The sequence below is a fragment of the Capricornis sumatraensis genome, chromosome 18 (assembly GCF_032405125.1).
Source record: "Capricornis sumatraensis isolate serow.1 chromosome 18, serow.2, whole genome shotgun sequence".
NCBI classification, from domain to species: Eukaryota; Metazoa; Chordata; class Mammalia; order Artiodactyla; family Bovidae; genus Capricornis; species Capricornis sumatraensis.
This window is the reverse complement of record NC_091086.1, coordinates 33,029,255-33,051,376: the sequence shown is the minus strand read 5'-3', so window position 1 is coordinate 33,051,376 and position 22,122 is coordinate 33,029,255. Positions and strand designations below refer to the sequence as shown.

Below are 22,122 nucleotides of genomic sequence, written 5' to 3'. Positions count from 1 at the left end.
CCCAGTCTGTTTGCTGTTTTTTAAAAAACTTTGGTTAAAAATAAGTGTGATTTTGCTTTACTTCTAGTACATGAAGTTCCAAGACAACTGAATATAGCAACGTGAACATTGTACTAAAATTTACGAGAAGCTACTTTTATTGTTTATGCACTCCTTTAAATCCAAAGAACAAGATGTAAACTATTTTTTTTTATGTCATCTCCTGTGCTTCAGGCTCCTTGGTGTCTTAGAAAACATGAAAGAAACTGATTTACAATCATTTTGGGCAAATTGCCTGTGGAATTCTGAGGACAGGAAATGAAAAAAAAAAGTTCAGCACACACCCCCGGACATTCCACACAACATGTAGAATAAACAAACAGGTCCCCAGAAGGAAACCAAAACTTTTGGTCTTATGTTGAGAAGCACTGTGAACAGCCTTTGGGAAGCTTATGCTGAAGATGGGGCTTCCCAGGTGGCACTAGTGGTAAAGAACCCGCCTACCAATGCAGGAGACATGAGACACAAGTTCGATTCCTGGGTCAGGAAGATCCCCTGGAGGACAGTGTGGCAACCCACTCCAGTATGCTTGCCTAGAGATCACGTGGACAGAGGAGCCTACAGTCCATGGGGTCGCAAAGAACCAGACCCCGCTGAAGTGACTTAGCACGCATGCACGTGTATACTGAAGATGATGAACTTCAGGGAAAATCTTTCAAGAGGGGTTGACCTCTTAAATTAATTTCTTTAATTAGGTTGACCTTAATTAAAGGAAATCCTTTTCCTTTTGTATTCCTAAAGGATGATGAGTAGTTTCAATTTAGGTAAATTCGGTTACCTGCATCAACATTATGAAAGAGGGGTACCATGTTACAGACCTGTACTTCTCAGACCTGAACAGGAGTCTTTTTCTGGGGAATTTGTTGGGATGTAGATTCTGATTCAGGAAATCTGGAGAGGGCCTGAGATTCTAGATCCCTTGCAAGCTCCCACGTGATGTAGTAGCTGCTGGTCGGCAGACTATAATTGGTTTTCAGGCACCTTCTTTGATAAAAATCACTGGTAGTGCTTTTCTACTCTTTATCTATAGTACAGTGGTTTTCAGCTCACAGTGATTTTGCACGTGTGTCTGGAGACATTTTTGATCTTCACCACTCAGGGCGGACTGCTAACATCATACGGCCAGGGACCAGGGATGCTGTCAAACACCTTACCCTGCACAGGCAGGACCTCGTAACAAAGCATTTTCTGAGCCAGAATGTCAATAATGTCAAAGCTGAGAAATCCTGCTGTTTAGAGTACTATTTTTTGTGTCTCTCATATCAAAAATAATCTGTTGAAAGTGTTCAAAAAAACTGTGAGGAAAGAATCGGAACATGTACTATTTAGTTTGGAGTAGAGTGAACAGTGCTTAAAACTGTCTTCAAATACATGGAAAGCCATTATGCAGAAGATGGTAACCAGCTGTCTGCCATCATCCTTGAAGAGTGAACAGGAAATGTACATAAATGGACCTGTGCTACCCATCCATTCTTTGCCTGCATCTTCCACACCAGCCAGGCAAATCTCCCTCTGTGATCTTGTAACCATATTTGTCCCGTCCTGTATCTTATTTCTTGCAGAGACTCTTCCAAATCCCTGGGACACATTTTCTCCTCACTGCCAAGCTGTATCTCTCCCTATCCTTAAAAATCTAACTTGAAAATTTCCATCTCCAGAAAGTCTTCTTTCAGTTCAGTTCAGTTCAGTCGCTCAGTCGTGTCCAACTCTTTGCAACCCCCATGAATCGCAGCACGCCAGGCCTCCCTGTCGATCACCAACTCCCAGAGTTCACTCAGACTCACGTGCATCAAGTCAGTGATGCCATCCAGCCATCTCATCCTCTGTCGTCCCCTTCTCCTTCTGCCCCAAATCCCTCCCAGCATCAGAGTCTTTTCCAATGAGTCAACTCTTCGCATGAGGTGGCCAAAGTACTGGAGTTTCAGCTTTAGCATCATTCCTTCCAAAGAAATCCCAGGGTTGATCTCTTTCAGAATGGACTGGTTGGATCTCCTTGCAGTCCAAGGGACTCTCAAGAGTCTTCTCCAGCACCACAGTTCAAACGCATCAATTCTTCGGTGGTCAGCCTCTTCACAGTCCAACTCTCACATCCATACATGTCTACTGGAAAAACCATAGCCTTGACTAGACGGACCTTAGTCATCAAAGTAATGTCTCTGCTTTTGAATATGCTATCTAGGTTGGTCTTCCTTAACTAAGATGAAATAGTAGTTCCAGTCCACGTCTATTGACAACTGGCACATTTTCTCCTTCAATGTGTTATCTTTCATTCTATGAATATGTTATTGCCCATTTGTGTACAAGGAGCCATGCTAGATTTTGAGAAAGGTTAAGAAAGATGAATAAGAGTCCCTGCCTTTAAGTACTTTTCAAAAAAATCTCACTACATTGTAGTTACAATGTGGGTAGTATTTAATAATTATTTCTATGAGGGATTTTTTTGTTTAAATAAGAGGGCTTAATAGTTAAGCCCTTAATATATTGAAGTGGGGCGACCTTCCAGGTCAGGAGATCAAAAGAAGACTTTATAAATAAGTATACAGAATATCTTTTTATGAAGAATAATTTTCTCTAAGTTATGTACAATTTTCTGCATCAAATAAGCATTTAATATTACCAAAATTTGAAAGTTATAAATTAGAGCTTGGAATGAATTAGAGTCTGAATTTGTTATATTTATGGGAGAGTATACAGTGAATAAGAAAGAAAATTTTTTCTGTCTACATGTAGCTGTAAAACACAAAAGAGTGAATTTAATCATCTCAATACACCTTATGATGCTGTGTGATTTTATAACAGCATATTCTTCAGGAAGAATTTTTAGTTACATCTAGGAGGGGAATACTTTGGAACTTTACAAGTATGCTTTAAAAACCAGTACCAAAGATGGAATTTGACACCATCCATTTGAGAGAATTTGGCACCACCCAGAAGCCTGGCCTGCTGCAGTCCATGGGGTCGCAAAGAGTCAGGCAGGACTCAGCAGCGGAACTGAAGAACCCTTTTAGGACTTCCCAGGTGGTGCTAGTGGTAAAGAAACTGCCTACCAATGCAGGAGACATAGGGATGCGTGTTTGATCCCTGGGTCGAGAAAGATCCCCTGGAGGAGGGCACTCCAGTATTCTTGCCTGGAAAATCCCACGGACAGAGGAGCCTGATGGGCTACATTCCGTGGAGTCTCACAGAGTAGGACACGACTGGAGCGACTTAGCAGTAGCAGCAGTAGAACCCTTTTAGAAAAGAATCTCACCAATAAAGGATTTCCATTATCTGAACTACAAACAAACAAACAAAACTGAAGAGGTTTAACCTTCATTGACCCCACTCCAGTACTCTTGCCTGGCAAATCCCATGGACGGAGGAGCCTCATAGGCTGCAGTCCATGGGGTCGCGAAGAGTCGGACACGACTGAGCAACTTCCCTTTCACTTTTCACTTCCATGCATTGGAGAAGGAAATGGCAACCCACTCCAGTGTTCTTGCCCGGAGAATCCCAAGGACAGGGGATCCTGGTGGGCTGCCATCTGTGGGGTCACACAGAGTTGGACACAACTGAAGTGACTTAACAGCAGCAGCAGCAATCTTCCTTGTAGCTCAGTCGGTAAAGATTCTGCCTGCAGTGCAGGAGACCCGGGTTCTATCCCTGGGTTGGGAAGATCCCCTGGAGAAGGAAATGGCAACCCACTCCAGTATCCCTGCCTGGAAAATCTCATGGACAGAGGAACCTGGTGGACTGCAGTCCATGGGGTCACAAAGAGTCAGGAACGATTGAGCGACTAACACACCAGGCACTGAGTAAACTCTTTAGATGAATCATCTAATTTAATCTCAACGTATTTAGCCTCTCCACCTGTGAGGCTATCACCATCAACATAATAAGGAGACCTCAGTGTACAAGCTTCCACCCCCTGCTTGATTCAGAGATGGAAGCAGAGCAAACCTCAAGCCTGCATAGGAGGCCATCTCTGGGTGGAAACAGCTTGCCTTCCTTTTTGAAGAAGCAATGAGAAAGCTTCGTCTTTCAAGGCTTTAAATGGTGATGCTTGTATCATCTGTAGTCAAAATGGGGAAAAAAAAAGCTGTTTACATTTCATTAGTGGCCATGGTTTGATCTAGGGATAACTACTGGAAAACTATCTGTGACTGCGTTAGTCATATGAGTTTCTGCCAGCTCCTTCCCACACATTCTCAAATCTTTGGTTCTGGGAATGGTACAGATACTAAATTACTATGGAATTTGTTCAAATGTTAATACTTATGTTCTTTAAAGTCCTTAGGTTGATTTCCAGTTAGTAATACAGACCTTTGCAGACCTTTCTGGTTGTTCCCATTCTTTGAGCATCATTGCTCTTTTTAATAAGCAGCAGCTTTGAATGGTAACCTCAAGAATGCCTTAATAATTCAAAACATAATGGAATCGTAGTTAACTCTGTGTAACTGGATGTTTGTTTCCTCTCTTAAATTTGTTCTAGGCTTCTGTGTGTCATTCAATGTTGATGTGAAAAACTCAATGACTTTCAGCGGCCCAGTGGAGGACATGTTTGGATATACGGTCCAACAATATGAAAACGAAGAAGGAAAATGGTAAGTCAATGGGTTTTCTTGTTGTGCAGTTTTCTTACAAGGTAATGGAAAATATTATTTGGTTACAGTTTGTTTTATGAATGAGACTTAGAACGAATCACTTATGGTAGGAAATGTAGTCTAATCATTTGGTAATAGAAATTGAAAAAGGAAAAAATCCTTGGCAATATTAAGAGCTGTGGTTAGTGATTATGTTGAAACCTGGGTTGACCTCAAGGAAGGGCCTTATTCAATATAGTCATTGTTTTGTTATTATGTTATTCTGGCAAGAATTCTTTGTCCACATTTTAGTCTAGCTGAAATTCAACAGAAGGTATATGGAAGCATGTGAGATAATATAACATGAGGCTTATATTTTTAGTACTTTACTTACCTATTGAATTTAGTCTATTATTTACAATGAACCTCACTGAATTTTATACACTTTTAAACCCCTTAATATTGGTTAAGTTCACTTTAGTATGATTTTTTAAAGCATATTTATCTTTTGAAAACTATAGAAAATTAATATTAGAGCTCTTTTGCTTTGTAGTTAATATAATTTTTAGTGAGTTTTTTTAAGTAGAGCTTGTATAAAAGTGCTTCCCTGCTGGTGCAGTTGATAAAGAATTTGCCTGCAATGCAGGAGACCTGGATTAGATCCCTGGGTTAGGAAGATCCCCTGGAGAAGGGAATGGCAACCTACTCCAGTACTCTTGCCTGGAAAATTCCATGGACAGAGGAGCCTTGTAGGCTTCGGTCCATTGGGTCACAAAGAGTCGGATATGACTGAGCGATTTCACTTCTTCACTTCACCCAGTTCTGGGTAAATATTCAAAGGAATGAAAATCAAGATCTTGAAGAGATATCTGCATTCCCATATTCATTGCAGCATTATTCACAAAGAGCACAACTTGAAAGCAATCTAAATGTCCATTGACAGATGAATAGATTTTTTTTAATGTTTTACATATATAGTAGAGTATTATTCTGCCTTAAATAAGAAGAAAATCTTTCTATTTAAGAAAATATGGATGAACCTGGAGGACGTTTTACTAAGTGAAATAAGCCAGATGAAGGACAAATGCGGCATGATCCCACTTATATGAGGAACCTAAAATAATCGAGCTCATAAAAACAGAGGACAGAATGGTGGTTACCAGGGGTTCAAACAAGGGCAAAACAGGAAAGCATTAATCGAAGGGTACAAGCTTCAGTTAAGCAAAATGAATTAGTCCTGGAGATTCACTATACAGCATAGCACCTATCGTTAACAGTCTGTGTTAGCTGCTCAGTCATGTCTGATTCTTTGCAACTTCATGGACTGTAGCCCATCAGGCACCTCACCTCTGTTCATGGGATTTTACAGGCAAGAACACTGGAATGGATTGCCATTTCCTTCTCCAGATAGTTAACAATACTGTATTTTATACTTAAAATTTTGCTTAGAATGTAGATTTTTTGTTAGGTGTTCTTATCACAAAATAATAGTAATAATAACTACTACTAGTAAAGAGGGCATGAGTAAACTTTTGGAAGTAATGGATATGTTTATGGTATATATTGTGGTGATAGATTTAAGGGTATATACTTATCCCCAAACTCATCAATTCGTATACGTTAAAGTGGTCATTCATACGTCAGTAAAGTTTGTTTTTAAAGTAACTCCCCTAGGGAAATATAGCTATTTGGGGCCAGAGCAAAAAATAGAACTCAAGTCTCCACTCACTGTCTAGGGCTGTGACTCTTATTAGAGCTCTATTACAAAAGTAAAGTTGATAATAACTATTTCCATAGTTTTAGACTTTATATTTTAATGTGAATGAAAGCTCATGAGCATTTGAACATATATATGGATATCAGATATTTTAATTCCATTCTGACATTCCATGCTTACAATGATTTTATGGAAAAGGTGTGAAAATCAGGGAAACAAAAACAGTGTGGCCAATTGAATTTAAAATTAAATGAACTACAAATATCTAAGCTTACTCCTTGGAAGGAAAGTTATGACCAACCTAGACAGCATATTAAAAAGCAGAGACATTACTTTGCCAACGAAGGTCCATCTAGTCAAGGCTATAGTTTTTCCAGTGGTCATGTATGGATGTGAGAGTTAGACTGTGAAGAAAGTTGAGTGCCAAAGAATTGATGTTTTTGAACTGTGGTGTTGGAGAAGACTCTTGAGAGTCCCTTGGACTGCAAGGAGATCCAACCAGTCCATTCTGAAGGAGATCAACCCTGGGATTTCTTTGGAAGGAATGATGCTGAAGCTGAAACTCCAATACTTTGGCCATCTGATGCAAAGAACTGACTCATTGGAAAAGACCCTGATGCTGGAAAAGATCGAAGGTGGAATGAGAAAGGGATGACAGAGGATGAGATGGTTGGATGGCATCACTGACTCAATGCACATGAGTTTGAGTAAACTCTGGGAGTTGGTGATGGACAGGGAGGCCTGGCGTGCTGTAGTCCATGGGGTCACAAAGAGTTGGACATGACTGAGCAACTGAACTAAATTCAACTGAACAAATATCTAAATATTCAAATCTTTAAGGATGACGTGATAGCAACATACCATTCTAAAAATATCCAGACACTGGTCATGCAAAATAAATTTTAGTATATGTTTGTATATTCTTAAGTGTTTATAAAATCAGACAGGGTGCAGACATTTTCAGAAATGAACTATAAAATAACTGACATATTTGGGAGAACATGGATTTTGTTATTTTCTCCAGAGGTGGGCACTGGTATAGATCATATCTACTGGTCATGTTTGGAAACTTTGCAGCCTCAGATTTGTTTAAAAAAATCATCCTGATCCATCTTACATCAAGTATGCCTAAGTTAGTTGTTGGTCCATAACACGTGCAGTCTGTATATTTGAAAAGCATTACTTTATATCTTTGGGAAGCATGAAAAACTAACAGAAAAGGCAGCCTATCTCCCTTCACCTTTCAGAAGTTTCCTGTGGAGTGTAACCTTTATATCTTTGGCTCAGAAACCACATGTTTTCTCAGTAGCAGAACACATTATACTTCTGATTAAATCCAGCCATTGTTTATTATGATTAGCCTGAGCTGGAGCATCCAAATAGTTGCACTGTGGTTTCGAAAATTTCACAAAAAATACAATTGGTTTAATAGTTTTGCTTTGAAGAGAAGAAAAGCCAATGTGCTCAGCATTGCAGAAGCCTTCCAGAGTTAGTGGTGATCTCTAGTATGGCAAGGTCTCAGACAGATTGGAAAAAAATGAGATGTTGATATGGGTTTTCCATTCTCTGTTGCTCTTTGCTTCCTTCCTTCCAGTATGTGCTCTCACTCCCTTGAGTAATATCTAAACCAGGGGTCCCCAGCCTTCTGTTAGGAACTGGGTCGCACAGCAGGAGATGAACAGTGGGTGAGTGGTGAACCAGCAAAACTTCATCTGTATTTGTAGTCCCCCACGTTCCAGTTACTACCTGAGCTCTACCTCCTGTCAGATCAGCGGCATTAGATTCTCATAGGAGTGCGAACCCTGCTGTGAACTGTGTATCCAAGGGCTCTAGGTGGTGGCTTCTAACGAGAATCATACTGAAACCATCCCCTTACCACCACCCTGGTCTATGGAAAAATTGTCTCCCTTGAAACTGGTCCCTGGTGCCATAAAGGTTGAAGGCCGCTAATCCAAGCATCCATTCTTAGGGGCTTCAGTGACTTCAGTTGGCCTGTCTTTTCAAAGTAGAGTCTCATGATGAAAATACTTCCCTAGCCAATCCCCAACCCAACATATATCAAAATGTATTGGCTGCGTGCCTTTTTCCTAAAGAACCCTGCTTCGTGCCAGGTAGGGTTTACTAGTGGGCTCAGGTGACTGATTCTCTGTTTCCAAGCCTATTCAAGCTTGAGGTAAAAAGACGAACAGTTCTATAAAATTTTCTCTTATGGATTTTAATATAATATTTATTTTCATGTGTTAATAATATCTTTTGAAGTTAAAATTTCCTCTTTGCCAAACTTGTCATTTCTTTGGTTCACCTCATTTCTACCCACTACCTTTCATGACCAAAAACACAGCAGCTCATGAGGCCGCTAAATAACTTCATTCTCTAAGATAACCAAACACTTACTCTGTTGTTGATTTTTTTTTTCCATGGCTGGCAGGAGGTACTTGGTACTCTGGTAAAGACTTTGGCTTGGAGATCAAGAAAGAGTTAGATGAAAAGAAAGAATGTAAATGTGAAACAATCTCCAGGAAGCTTATCTTTTAAAGAAGAAAAATATATAAATATGAAACAGCAGTCTGAGGACAGCTACCTTTCAAATAAACATAAGAACAGTCATAATGACAAGAATGACTATTATGAATAGCAAACATTTCTCAGTTTATTGCATTTTATTATATTTGGAGCTTCTTCATGGAGAAGAGGTCTTTCTCTCAATTTGATGATCTTTGAGTTTAGCAGGTGTTTCTCTGACATGAGATCCATTCTTTAATCCTCTTACTCTTCAGACAAATCATTGCCATAATGTCATATAAAAAGCAGAAATTTAATATAAATTAAATTTAATGAGTTAAAGCAAACTTGCATTAAAATTTAAAGTTACAATGTCCATAGTTCATGAAACTGTGCTTTGGGTCTTCATATTGACCTTGTGTGTTTGAGTGAATATGACTGTTAGCATCCTTATTTTCTAGACAGGAAACTGGGACTCAGGAGAATGAATTGCCGAAGGTTTAACACAAATGTGACAGGGCCAGGATTTGGAACCCAGCATTCTTCCTTAAGCCAGTTCTCTTCTATAACAACACGGATTCTCTGGACTCTTGACCCATGGAAATGCTTCCTGTGACACCTAAAGGCCTAGGTGGCATTCTGCTTAAGCAAAATATCCAGCCTCAAAAAAAAAAAAAAAAAAAAAAACTTCACAATTAGGACCTTTTTGTTGGCCATATGAGTGACCAGGTCTTCCTTATTCACATTCTTACAGCATTTGATGCAGTCATAATTTATTCATTTAATACATATTTATTGAATGCCTATTTTCTACCTGGCACTGTTTCAGTCACTCAAGATATATGAGTGAATGAATAGATGAAAATTCCTGCTATTGTGGAGCTTACATTCTGCTGGGGAGCAACAAACAAAACATAAATAATAAACTAATAAGCAGGTAGAATGAATGTCAGAACGTGCTAAGTGCTATGAGAAAAAATAGAGCAAGATAATGGGGCTTAAGAATGTTGAAGATTCCTGAAATTCCGTAAACTCTAAACTGGTGTTTTTCTAGTCTCTTGTCATTTATATGCAGCCTGGGAAAAGTAAGGCTTTCTTAGGATTAAGTGGTGAGATCTACGTTCTTTCCAGAGTTGCATGTTTGGTGTCAGAACAAATAGCTCCTAGAAAAATATACAAAATTGCTTTATGTCCTGTGTCCTGCTTACCCCAGGATCACTGATGCTGACTCTCAAATTCCCTGTCTCAGTCCTGACCTATTGCTACAGTCTACCACTTGCTGAGTTCTCACACTCTAGTCTTGCCTTATCCAGAATACGCAATAGGCCATGGCTCTAGTTGTTATATCAGGTTATTTCCAATTATCATCATACTCTAGGGGCTTTCTACTGCCCTAGAGTTCAGATATAAACTCCAGAACCTTCCCTTCGAAGTCCAGTTTCCTGCTGCAGGTTATGAGGAAGCTTTGTGCTCTGTTTCGGTCACCCCTGCTTCCTCATCACCTTCCGTGTTCAGGTCACATGCTCCTGTTTCCACACATTTGCCTGAGCTATCCATGATCACTCTTCCCTCCTGCCTTTGTTATTAACATGCTGATGGGTTAAGGCCCCTGTTGGAGTTTTTGCTGTCTGCTCCAGCATCACTTCTCCTCCACGTGGCCTCCCATCCTCCCTTAGGCTAGACGAGGCTTCTTCATGGCGTGGTGGTCTCAGATCTCCAAAAAATGGTGCAATAGAGTCCGCACTATCTCCTAAGGCCTATCCTCAGAAGCCACAGTGTCATCTCTGCTTCATTCTTTTTATCAAGGAAGTCTCAATTTCAACAGGAGGAAAAGTAGATTCTGCCTTAATGAAGGACAAGGAGGGACAAAATCGCATCCCAAGGTACACAAAATTCCAAACCATATACCCCACTTTCAAACCCTTGGATACTATTATTGTACCATATCAGGTTTCCTCCAGAATAAATTTAAACTCCCCTCAAACCCTGAATGGTTTGCTTGAGAAAAGAAGCCCAAGTTTATTAAGATGGCCCTTCTCCTTCATTTTTAGCCAAGTGACTTAAAATGAAGTCTGCTCAACACTTATGGCTCCCATTCTTGATAGTCTTGCCTTCTTTGGTTTTTGCGATGTCACTGTTTTTGGATTCTCTCTTTCCCTCTCTGATTGCTCCTACCGACTTTCTTCTTCCGTTTCTTAAAATCCTGTGTTACTTCCCCCTATATGTTAGCCTTCAGCGTCTTCTTGCTCTGTCCTCTAGTGAGTTGGTAGCATTTACTGTCAGGACCTCAGCCATGCTCCTGGCATGCTCATATATGTTCCATGCGGTTTCTGAGACGCTCCTCACAAGATTGGGCCCAGACGCCTAAAGAAGTAACCCTTATCAGTACACAATATTCTGTGGAATGACCCTACATCTATATATTTGCTCCTCTGCTAAGTTTTAAGCCACCTAAAAAATGGTGTCTTATCCATTTTGTATTCTGAGGGCCTGGCATTAATGTTAATGCTGAGCATGTAGGATGTTCTTTATAAACATTAATTAATCTATCTAGTTTCAACTTAAATACTTTCATAACACGTCTACTACTTTTCTCCAAACTATTTTTAACTATAAAACTAGTTTAATCAATCACATTACAAACGTTTTTGCAAATATTGGGGGGGAACTCCCTAAAATCTAATCATAACTTCCTTAATATAATTTGTTTTTTGGTGTACTCCCTTTGAACCTGTATTTTACATAGATACTGTTAGTGATAATAAAAAACCCAACACTTAGCACATGCTATGAGCCACATAGTGTTTTAAACATTTTATATATAGTAAATCATTTCATGCTCTTGATGATTGTTTCAGGTAGCTACTCTTACTATTTCCGTTTGACAGATGAAGGAACTAAGGCACAGAGAATAAAACTGGCTTGTCCTAAACCATACAGCTAAGTAAAGGGTAAAACCATGATTTGAACTCAGGAAGTCTGGCACCAAAGTTCATGCTATATTTTCTGGAGATTAAATTACTTAAGACATAGAGAACACTTAGAATGGTGTAAATTCAATAAATCCAGATTATTAATACCATTGCTTTTATAAGTACATTGAATATAATAATTTGGTATCTTTTGCTTCAAGTTGTCATAAGTTTTCAATAGATTAGGTAGGTTTTTATTTTAAATTAAATCATAATTTTTTATCCTACCATGTAGTCTTATTAATTATTGTTATTTTCATGACTGCACAATATTCTATGGAATGACTCTACAGTAATTAATTAATCTTGCTGTTGATCACATTTCTTTTAATCTTTCATGGTTATATATACCCTATAAGCATTATCTTTATGCATCAAGCTTGTTTCCCCAAATTTAGGTCATTTTTTAGGATAGATTCCCAGAAGTAAAAATTATGTGTTAAAGGGTTTGAACATTTTTATGGTTATTTATGTATATCAGAAATGGCTTTGCAACGGCATTATATCACAACCATGTTTTAGGTATTCTGTTCAACAGTTCAATATTTAAAATTGTTATAAAAATCATTTCCATTAAAAATCCCTTCCCTTTTATATATGGCAAACTTTCAAATTTTGAAAAATTTAAAAAGGCATGCCCAATCCACCTACAGCCCTTTACAACCTTTCAATTCTCCTTCAGATATTTTTTCTCCACACTAAACCTCCCCAACTTTCCCTTGAGCATCTCTGGTCTGACAAAATTACCAGGCTGTGAACTGTCTAAGTCATAGCCTCCTAAATACATTCCATTGTGCCTATGTCTCTCTTAATTTGGAGATTCCAGACATGTCCCGACAGTGCAGAGCACAAAGGGGCTATCACTTTCCTTGACCAGGGCATCTATTTCTAGCAGTGCAGCCTAAGGTCGCATTAGCCTTGTTGGCTCTAAAATACACTGTTGGCTCCTGTTTTCTCTCTGTCAACTAAATCTTCCATGACTTTTTCACATGAACTTCTGTTAAATCAGATTTCTCACATTCTCTTCTGATGTAGATAATAGTACACAAGATAAGTGAAATTATTTACATAGGTTCTTATTAAATTTTACTAGTTTAAATTTCTTGTTCCAAAATGTTAGGACACTTCTGAATGCCCACATAGGTATACTGATTTACTTGAAGAATACTTTTATGCTTTCTGTGTCTTCACTTAAGTCATTAACAAAGATATAGACTAAGTCAACCCAAAGTACAGTCTTAGGGTACATAATTAGAGTCCTTGGTTGCTAGTAATCAGTGTCTTGGATGTAGCTGTTTAGCCAGCAATGAATGAGCAGCTGTGGATCCCAACAAGTATTTTAACATTCAATTACATTCATCCATTGTATTCCTGAAGTTATTATAGGGGGCTTTGTTAAACGGCTTTTGCAGCACTAAAATAAATCATGATTATACTTTTCCATTAATTATTGTTAGAATGTTTTCATATTTCTGTCTAAAAAAATAAGTGATTTTAACCTGTCTCATAACTATCTTTATTTTCTAAGTACTTACAAACTAAGCATATACTAACATTAAATCTGATGATCTAATGTATCTTTTTCCTGACTTCTCTAAATTATCAGTTTCTCTTGGGAAAAAGTCATTTATACTTCCATGTGTGTTTTGTAAACTAACACAGCACCAGGCTTAACCAATAATTATGCTTTCATCCACCAGATAAAAAATATATTAAGGTAACATGATACAAGAAAATAAAATATTCTTAAGTCTCTCTCCTGTATATTTTATTGTTTTTTCTTTATTAAATCAATCTGCAATTTGGAGAAGACACTCTGCTTATTTTAAATAACATTAAATTACTGAGGTTAACTATTCTGTCTATGGAGCTACTGTCAGTCATCTTAGAACTAGTCATACAGTAACAAAAATAAAATGTTTCTCATTATTGAAAAATGTTAATTGACTCTTTTAACTTCCAGGGTGCTTATTGGGTCTCCTTTAGTTGGCCAACCCAAGAACAGAACTGGAGATGTCTATAAGTGTCCAGTTGGGCGAAGTGAACCATTACCTTGCATAAAGTTGGATCTCCCAGGTATGTAAAGTCAAAATGTTAAGTCTGATCCTAAATGATGCCCAGCATTCACACTGAAAGTAAATTTCAACCAAGTCAAGAAAGTACCAGAAGTCATCTATAAAAATTCTTCAGTTTTTATCATTCACATATTTTTATTCCTTCTGCCTTTCATTTGCTTTAGAAATTCATCATAGAATAGCCGTAGACTGAGGTCTTACTAGTTCTGTAACTTTTAACTGCCTCCATTGTCCAGAATCCTTTGTAAACTCGGCAGTAACACAAAAGAAATTTTCTAAATAAACCTATTCATTACATTTACTCCACAAAATTTAACTTAGTATTTTTTAAGAAAATAGCACACAAGGAAATTGTAATAGAGAAATTTAATTTTTTAAAAAAGAGAATAGCATAAGGTAAATTTATATTGAAATATATGTATTTGATTGAAATACCATAGTTAGAACATGATTAGAAAAGTCCTGCTAGAGCTGTGTAGGAATTAGAACCCTGTCAGTGTTCTGTACAGTATTAAGTGCCTTGGAAATGACTCAACCTCTGCAGGTTTTCTTAAGATGCTGTATTTTTCAGTTTTTTTTCAAATTCCTGCTTGTTCATTATGACCTTTTTTTTTTTTTAATATTCAAGAGCATAGCTTTAATAGCTGCTTTAATATCCTCACTTGATAATTCCAACATCTGGAATATCTCAATGTCACTTTCCATTTATTACCTTTCTCTTGGAGTTAGGTTACATTTTCCTGTTTCTTCTTATGTTTAGTGACTTTGGATTGTATCCTGGATTAAATTTTTGAATTATAAGTGTGGAGATTCTAGATCTTGTTATGTGTCTTTGAAAAGTCTTAACTTTTTGTTTTAGCAGGCAGTTGACTTGGCTGCAGTCAATTTCCAAACAGCAGTGGGAAGCCCTTAAAATCTCTACTCAATTCTTCTAATTTTTTAGCTGGGCTGTGTGAAGTTTACTCTGCACATGTACAATTCAGGTCATTTAGATCTTTGGAAAGAATATATCTGTGTATATTGAAACTCTCCTCTTGTGGCTTTCCTTTCCAAAATACCCCCCCCTTCACTTGACATGACTATCACTGCCCCATTCTCTGTCCTCTGTTTCTTTTAGACAGGAAGACTGTGCATCCTATTTGAGGTTTAGCCACTGGCTCAGGCCTTCCCTTGGGGAAAACAAACAAACACAAAAACAGGAAACTCGTCTAGTGCTAACCTCCTCACAAGTATAGACTCTCTTCCAGTTTCTGCCTGGTTTGGATTGTTTTCCAATACCTTCGGGTGATTGTTCCATATTTTTTTTCCTTTTCCTAAAGTTTATAGTTGTTGTTTACAAAAGGGTTGTTCTGATAGAAGCTACTCCTCCATTATTGGAAACTGGAATAGAATTTCAACGGTAACATGGAGACTGGCTAGATTAAGAACAATAGGAAAGTTTCTGCTATAGTTCCTAACATCCCAGGAATGCTTGACCCTAGTATTAAAACCTCTAATCGAGATTATTCAAGACCAGTTCCAGGTGCTTTCAAAGCAACCAGACTGGATTCCGAGACAAAGACTATGTTCAGATTAGGATGTCACTGTGACCATTCAGGAATCAATCTCTGCTTCCATTTCCCATGTAAACTTACAGTAAGAAAAAATTATAGGCATCAACAGTGAGACGAGTCTTTCTCGAACTTGAGTTTTGCCACTTTTAAATATTCTAACACTCTGTTAAGCAGGGTTTAGAAGTTTTTGCCTTTCCTGTCTAATCTTTTTATTTTTTTCCTTTTTTGATGTGAGTGGAACTTCTTTTTGGCCAGGTCTGCATGTTTTAGGGCCCAATGTTCTTATTTGTAATGTCAAATGGGGTCCCTTCATTGTGTCTTTATCCAAACATCCTGACCACTGCTCTAATCTTGCTTTGGTTTTCTTTGTAACCCTGTTAATGACCCTGTGATGATGAATGTAATGGTTAAAATCTTGGGTTTGAGTTTCCTTTTCTGGTCTTCTACCCATTTTCCTTCTTCTTGCCAGAAATCGTTTTGTCATTGGTCATTTTTAACATGTAGATATAACATATAAGATAAGTGTATAAATTTACTTTGTATCTACATTTTGAGACTAAATATTTCATTTATTTTAATTAGCAAAAAATATGTGAAAGGCTGTCCTGAGTTCTGATTGCCCTGATAGTTGTGCATTCTTTTACAGTTCAGCAAAAGTATTTGTGACAGTGATCCAGACAAAGCTTCTGAGACAAAAGCCAGTTTTCTGCCTTTGCTTGTTTATTATACTCCTTAATAATACTTCGAAGATTATTTAGTTGAACCAAAAGAAGAATGTCCTATGATATGAAGAAAGCAAACAGAAGGTTTTTATGAGAAGACACTTAATTTTACTTTGTTTTCCACTCTCATAAAAGTTTCTTCTATTTTTAGTTAATACATCAATTCCCAATGTCACAGAAGTAAAGGAGAACATGACATTTGGATCAACTTTAGTCACCAACCCAAAAGGAGGGTTTCTGGTAAGAAAAGGAAGAGTAATGATGGTTAATGAACTAGGAATTCTATGATCATAAATCTTCATAAAAATCTGTTATGTAATTTTTAATCTAATGGTTTCAATTTTTTTAATTTTTTAAAAGGCATGTGGGCCCTTGTATGCCTATCGATGTGGACATTTGCATTACACAACTGGAATCTGTTCTGATGTCAGCCCCACATTTCAAGTCGTGAACTCCATTGCCCCTGTAAAAGGTACAGATTTCATGCAGTATTTTTGCAATGTTTAAAAAGCATAAGCAATGGATGAGATATATGTATACACAGGAGCATACCAAAAAGCTTGAAGTATTTTCTTGGCTACCAGCATTACCAATTTAGGTAAATGTTTGCTTTGCCAATATATAACCAAACCTCACTGCTATTTTTGGAACTGATATTAGTGTAAGTAACCTTCACAGAGTCATATTTAATCATCATAGCTAAAGCTGTCACATTGTTTTTATTTAAAGGGTGAATTTCTTTGAAGAAGATAAACTCATTTGAAATACACATGGAATGAGAACTGTATACAGAATTAATATTGAAAAAATTTCCAAAGATAACTTGTACAGTGTTGATTAAAATTAAGTAGAGATGTATTTTACTTGATGTGAATCCCAAACCAATTGTTACTGAATGCAGTGAATATTTATCACCTTTACTTTTTATTTAAAAGACTCTTTTTTTTTCTGGTTTTAAAAGTAATGTGTCCATTTTGTAGAACATCATCTTTTTAAAAAAAGATTTATTTATGTGTTTATTTTATGTACTTACTTTGGACTGTGCTGGGTCTTAGTTGCTGCATGCGGGCTTTCTCTGGCTGTGGCGAGTGGCAGCTACTCTCAAGTTGTGGTGGGTGGGCTCTGCTTAAGTAGTTGCAGAATGAGGGCTCAGTAGTTTTAGCTCATTGGCTTAGCTGCTCTGTGGCATGTGGGATCTTCCCGGACCAGGGATTGAACCCGTCCCCTGCATTGCAAGGCAGATTCTTAACCACTGGACCACCAGGGAAGCCCTGAAGAACATCATCTTCCAAAATGAGCTTCTTTGAACCATGAAACCATTTCATATTCCTCTAAAGACAGATGCCAGATGTGCATGACTGACTATTTTTCTTGCAGAATGTAGCACTCAGCTAGACATAGTCATCGTGCTGGATGGTTCTAACAGCATTTACCCCTGGGAAAGTGTTACAGCTTTTTTAAATGACCTTCTTAAAAGAATGGATATTGGTCCTAAACAGACACAGGTATGTGACTTCATGTTTTGATTTCTGTTGTCCTTAAGATACATATGCAGAGATTTTTAATAAGATTATATTCGGAATACAAATTCACCAATAAAGCTGAAATTCAGGATGAACTTTTTATTCCATATAAAATTGCCTGCTCTGACATACCTGAATTTAAACTGCTAATCACAGCTCTCCTCTCTATTACCACATTCCCAACAATGAGCTTTCTCCCTTCCACTTGTTTTATCCATCCTGTTTTACCTTCTTATCCATCCTTTCTTTCCAAAAACTAATGACAGTCTTGGAGTATTTTTGTGTTAGTCGCTAAGTTGGGTCTGACTCGTTTGTGACCCTATGGACTGTAACCCGCCAGGCTCCTCTGTCCATGGAGTTCTTCTGGCAAGAATATTGGATTGGGTAGCCATTTCCTTCTCCAGGGAATTTTCCTGACCCAGGGATTGAACCTGGGTCTTTTGCATCGCAGGCAGATTCTTTACTGTCTGAGCCACCAGGGACCCTTAGGGAAAAAATGGAGTATTTTAAAAATCTGTAGTATTTGGGGGTCATCTGAATATTTGATTTTACTTTTACATTGATCTATTTCACTGTAAAAATTTTATTTCTTTGTAGCGATTTGTGAAAATTAGTGCAGCTGTGACATGGTTGAAGTTGCTCCACAACTTTAGGAAGAAAACCTACAAGGCTATTTTAGAGGAATAAGCACTGCTTCAGTGAGGATTGGTGCCTGCAACTCAGTTTTGTAAACAGCTAACAATCAATTGCTTATATGCTCAACGAACTCTGCTGCAGTTCTGATGTTTCCATCTATGAGAGCTATAATTAATTTTACATTTCAGTCATGAGAGTCCCAATAGAAGAGCTGTTCTGTCCAGCACCATTTGAATTCCAGCCTGCCAGAGTGGGCTTCGTGGAGTTATATGTCTCTCTGGGAGGGAACAGTGGCTCTATTCAGAGGAATGGGGGTGAACCCTGGGGTCCAGATGCTACCAATGAATGGAAGGGACACACACTTGCTGAGAAGAGTCAGGCCACATTTCCTCGGTTCCAGGACCCCAGTCCACAAAGAGAAAGGTTTCAGAATGCAGCCCTATGCACTGGGTCATTTGTGGTATCTTCAGATTTCACTCAAGGGAACCTGCTTCCTACTGAGGGAGGAGCTACTTAAGTTGCTGAGTTTTCATGTCATATTTTGCTTGCATCGTTCATGGTGGAGTTTAGCCAGACTCATTCATTCCTTTATTTGGAGGTTTCTCCTGAGGGTTTACTATGTACTAGGCTCTGTGTGAGGGTTTGGATAATCATGGAAAAACAGACAGACACTGCCACTGCCTTCGTGGAGCTTCTGTATAACAATGTTTCTCCAAGTGTGGCTCATGGAATTCCCACTTCTGAATCCCAGAGGTACTTGGATTGTACCCCAGACTTTAACAATCAGAATCTCTGAGAGTGAGGCTACAGAGCCTACATTTTAAGTAAGCAACCCACATAATTTTTAACAGGTTAAAGCTGAGAAACCATGGACTAATGAATTATTGTGTTGATATGTGAGTGTCTGTACTTACTGCATGCTCCAGATTACAGAGACCTCAAGACTGAAGCCTTTAAATCTCTTTTTATCCTGTTAGTGGTCAGCCCAGTGCTTTGCTGGGCTTTTAGCACCTTTAATGAGCACCTGTTGAATAAGTGTGTGTATCATACTGAATGCATTTTTGCATTTTTCTCTGATAGATGAACATTTAATGAGACTTTTTCATTAGCTGGCATTTTAATAGTCTTCTAAGTATATTATTTATATGTTGGGTTTTAGTGTTTATAGTTCAGTGATTTCTAATCTTTTTCTATGTTGGCTTAAGCTGTATTAATGACTAGTTTCATAAGTAATTCTCTAAACAAAAGGGTTTGAGAAGGACATTCACTAAGCCATCACTTTTGCCAAACTCTAATAGGGTTTTAAGTACAATATATTTAAATGCTCTTTAAAGTTTGATCTTCCTTTAGTGCAGTCAGATAAGAAATTCATCCATAGTAATTTAAAAAGATACTTTCATTTCAAAGAAATGTATACTAAAAAGTGTGCTTTTGTTTCATGTGGTCTTACAGTAATTCTCTCTGAAGACAAACAATTTGCTTTAGGAATCATTTTTTCTCCTGGTTGGTTGCTAACATAATTTAAATAGTTTTTTTGTCTTCAGTTTTTTTTTCTTTTCTTTTCATTTGAAGCACCCAATCCTGCCCTAAGATTCACAGAATTAGCTTCTGAAATTTTCCCTCCCCGTTACTTAGCCTCCCTATCTCTCCATTCCTGAAAGGGGAAGCTACAAAAATGAATTTTGAGAGGTATTACCCAGAAGAAGTTGCAAAACTGAAAAGTTAAGAGCTAGATATGGGACTCAGATTCCTCATCCATATCAAGGGTATAAAGGCACTAAAAATAGAGTTGGCCAAATTTGTGAAGAGGGTCCCTATAGAAAGAGCCTGGTGAGAGAGTCTTTGGTGGGATCATACAGTGAGCTTGGGAAAGCTGGGACACACAATTGCTGAGTGCCTGACTCCTACACTAAAGGGCAAGACATGTCTGGCTGCTGACAGGCAAGTCACAATGCTAGAATTGGCCTCACACCTAAAGTTGTCAGTACAAATAACATATGTTTCTCATAGCTTGTCATGGAGTCATTTTTGCTCCTGTCCATAGAATCGCCTGGAAGTGAGTGGAAGCCTCTGCACAGAACAGCTGACGCTATCCCCAATTCCTAGGGATCACAGTAGTGAGATGCATTCACTCAGGCGAGGATGCAGGTGAAGGGAAATCTCCAAAGAGCCCACTAAAGAGGTAATGCCTGTTATTAGAACCTGATCCATCTTGGATCGGCACCAGTAGAATTTCAGTGCCCTTTATTTATTTATTTTCCCTCCCTCTGTCCATGTCAGAAATTATAGTTAGCAATCTAAAGGGTGGGAGCAGACAAACAGAGAAACAGCCAGTCATGCCCCTTCCTCAACTGCATGCTTCTCTCCTCCCTTAAAAGGAGGAGGAGAGAAGATTTAATTATAAGTCAACTTGATGTTTTGTCTTGATTTTGTTTTAATGTAGATTGAACCGTATGAAATTGTTGCTATTTGATCATGTTTTTAACTTTTTATTTTATATTGGAGTATAGCTGATAACAATGTTGTGACAGTTTCAGGTACACGGCAAAAGGACCCAGTCATACATATACATGTATCCACTCTCCTCAAGCCATTTGATCATTTTTGACTTACAAATACAGCAATTTCATGTTGTACAGCCTAAATTAAAATATAGAGCTTTTTTAAAAAACAGATATTTTAAAACTAAAAATAAGAAAAGCCATAAGACATTTATTTTTCCATCCAGTGAGAGCAGAAGAATTTAACCCTAAATAAGTTTTACAGGGATCATGGGCCCCCCCAAATTTACATTCTAATTATACCTTGTGAGTTCCTGTTTGTTATATTAATTACAGTTATTCACTTGATCAAGGTCGAGTATTATGGCCTACTTTCTACGGTCATAGATTTTTCATGTAGTAATTGCAATTATTGGAAGGTAGTCTCAAAGATATGAACCATTTCTGGAAGTAATTTTCTCCTCCACAAAAAAAAGAAAAAAGAAAAAAAAAAGAAGGAAGGAAGAAAGGGAGGGAAGAAAATAAATTTTAAAACTTGTGTTAAAGTTTCCATATGACAATTAGTATACATTAGGAAAATGCAATGCAAATGACAAAAACATCAACCCTAAATAGTTACTCAAAATTTCTCCCATGTCTCTGTGTGGTCCCATTAAGACTTTTGCAAACATAGTCAAGGAACTTTTGCAAGCCAAATTTTTATCTAAGACAGAGTAAAGGCTATAAAATCACCTTTTAAAAAACCACCTATAAAAACAAACCTGAAGCACTCTGAGCTTGCCATAAAAGATATGATGGTATAAACGTTATGGAGGTCTTATTGATCCTCAATACCTAAACATAACATTGCTTTTAATAATAAATGAGAATGATATAAATATGCCATATACAAGTGCATTACCCTAAATAAAACCAGTAAATTGTGAGGCTTGATATAAAAGTGAAATATACTAATGGAACAATGTCTAGATTGTTCCCATCAAGAGTGAAGCATAACATTAAACCAGGCAAAATGAAAGGGGGAAATTAATTAAATTTTAGGAATATTATTTATCTTTCTTTTTACTACACATTTTATGGCCGCTTCCTAGGAGCCTTAAATATGAGGGCTGATGCATTGTTTTGAGGTCTGAGAAGGCTGTCTGAGGCATGCAGCCAAACCCTGGTCTCAGGTTGTACTGTGAATGAGGTGAATCTCTTTCTCTAGCCTCCTTGTCTCGGCTGTCCCCTATCTCCATCCATCACTCATCTGAATTACTTTTCCCATGTAAAGTTCAGATCATGACATTTCCCTGGATAAAAATCTCCTGTCTCCTATCT

General features: G+C 37.8%; 1 protein-coding gene across 1 annotated transcript in view; it reads left to right on the top strand.

The window, feature by feature from the left end:
* Nucleotides 1-22,122, top strand: part of ITGA1 (integrin subunit alpha 1) — a 170,614-nt gene that overhangs the window by 59,072 nt on the left and 89,420 nt on the right. Inside the window, exons 2-6 of the mRNA XM_068990757.1 lie at nt 4,511-4,622; nt 13,756-13,868; nt 16,294-16,382; nt 16,503-16,614; nt 17,520-17,647. Of these exons, the coding sequence (XP_068846858.1) occupies nt 4,511-4,622; nt 13,756-13,868; nt 16,294-16,382; nt 16,503-16,614; nt 17,520-17,647 (554 nt within the window). The remainder of the gene's footprint in view (nt 1-4,510; nt 4,623-13,755; nt 13,869-16,293; nt 16,383-16,502; nt 16,615-17,519; nt 17,648-22,122) is intronic.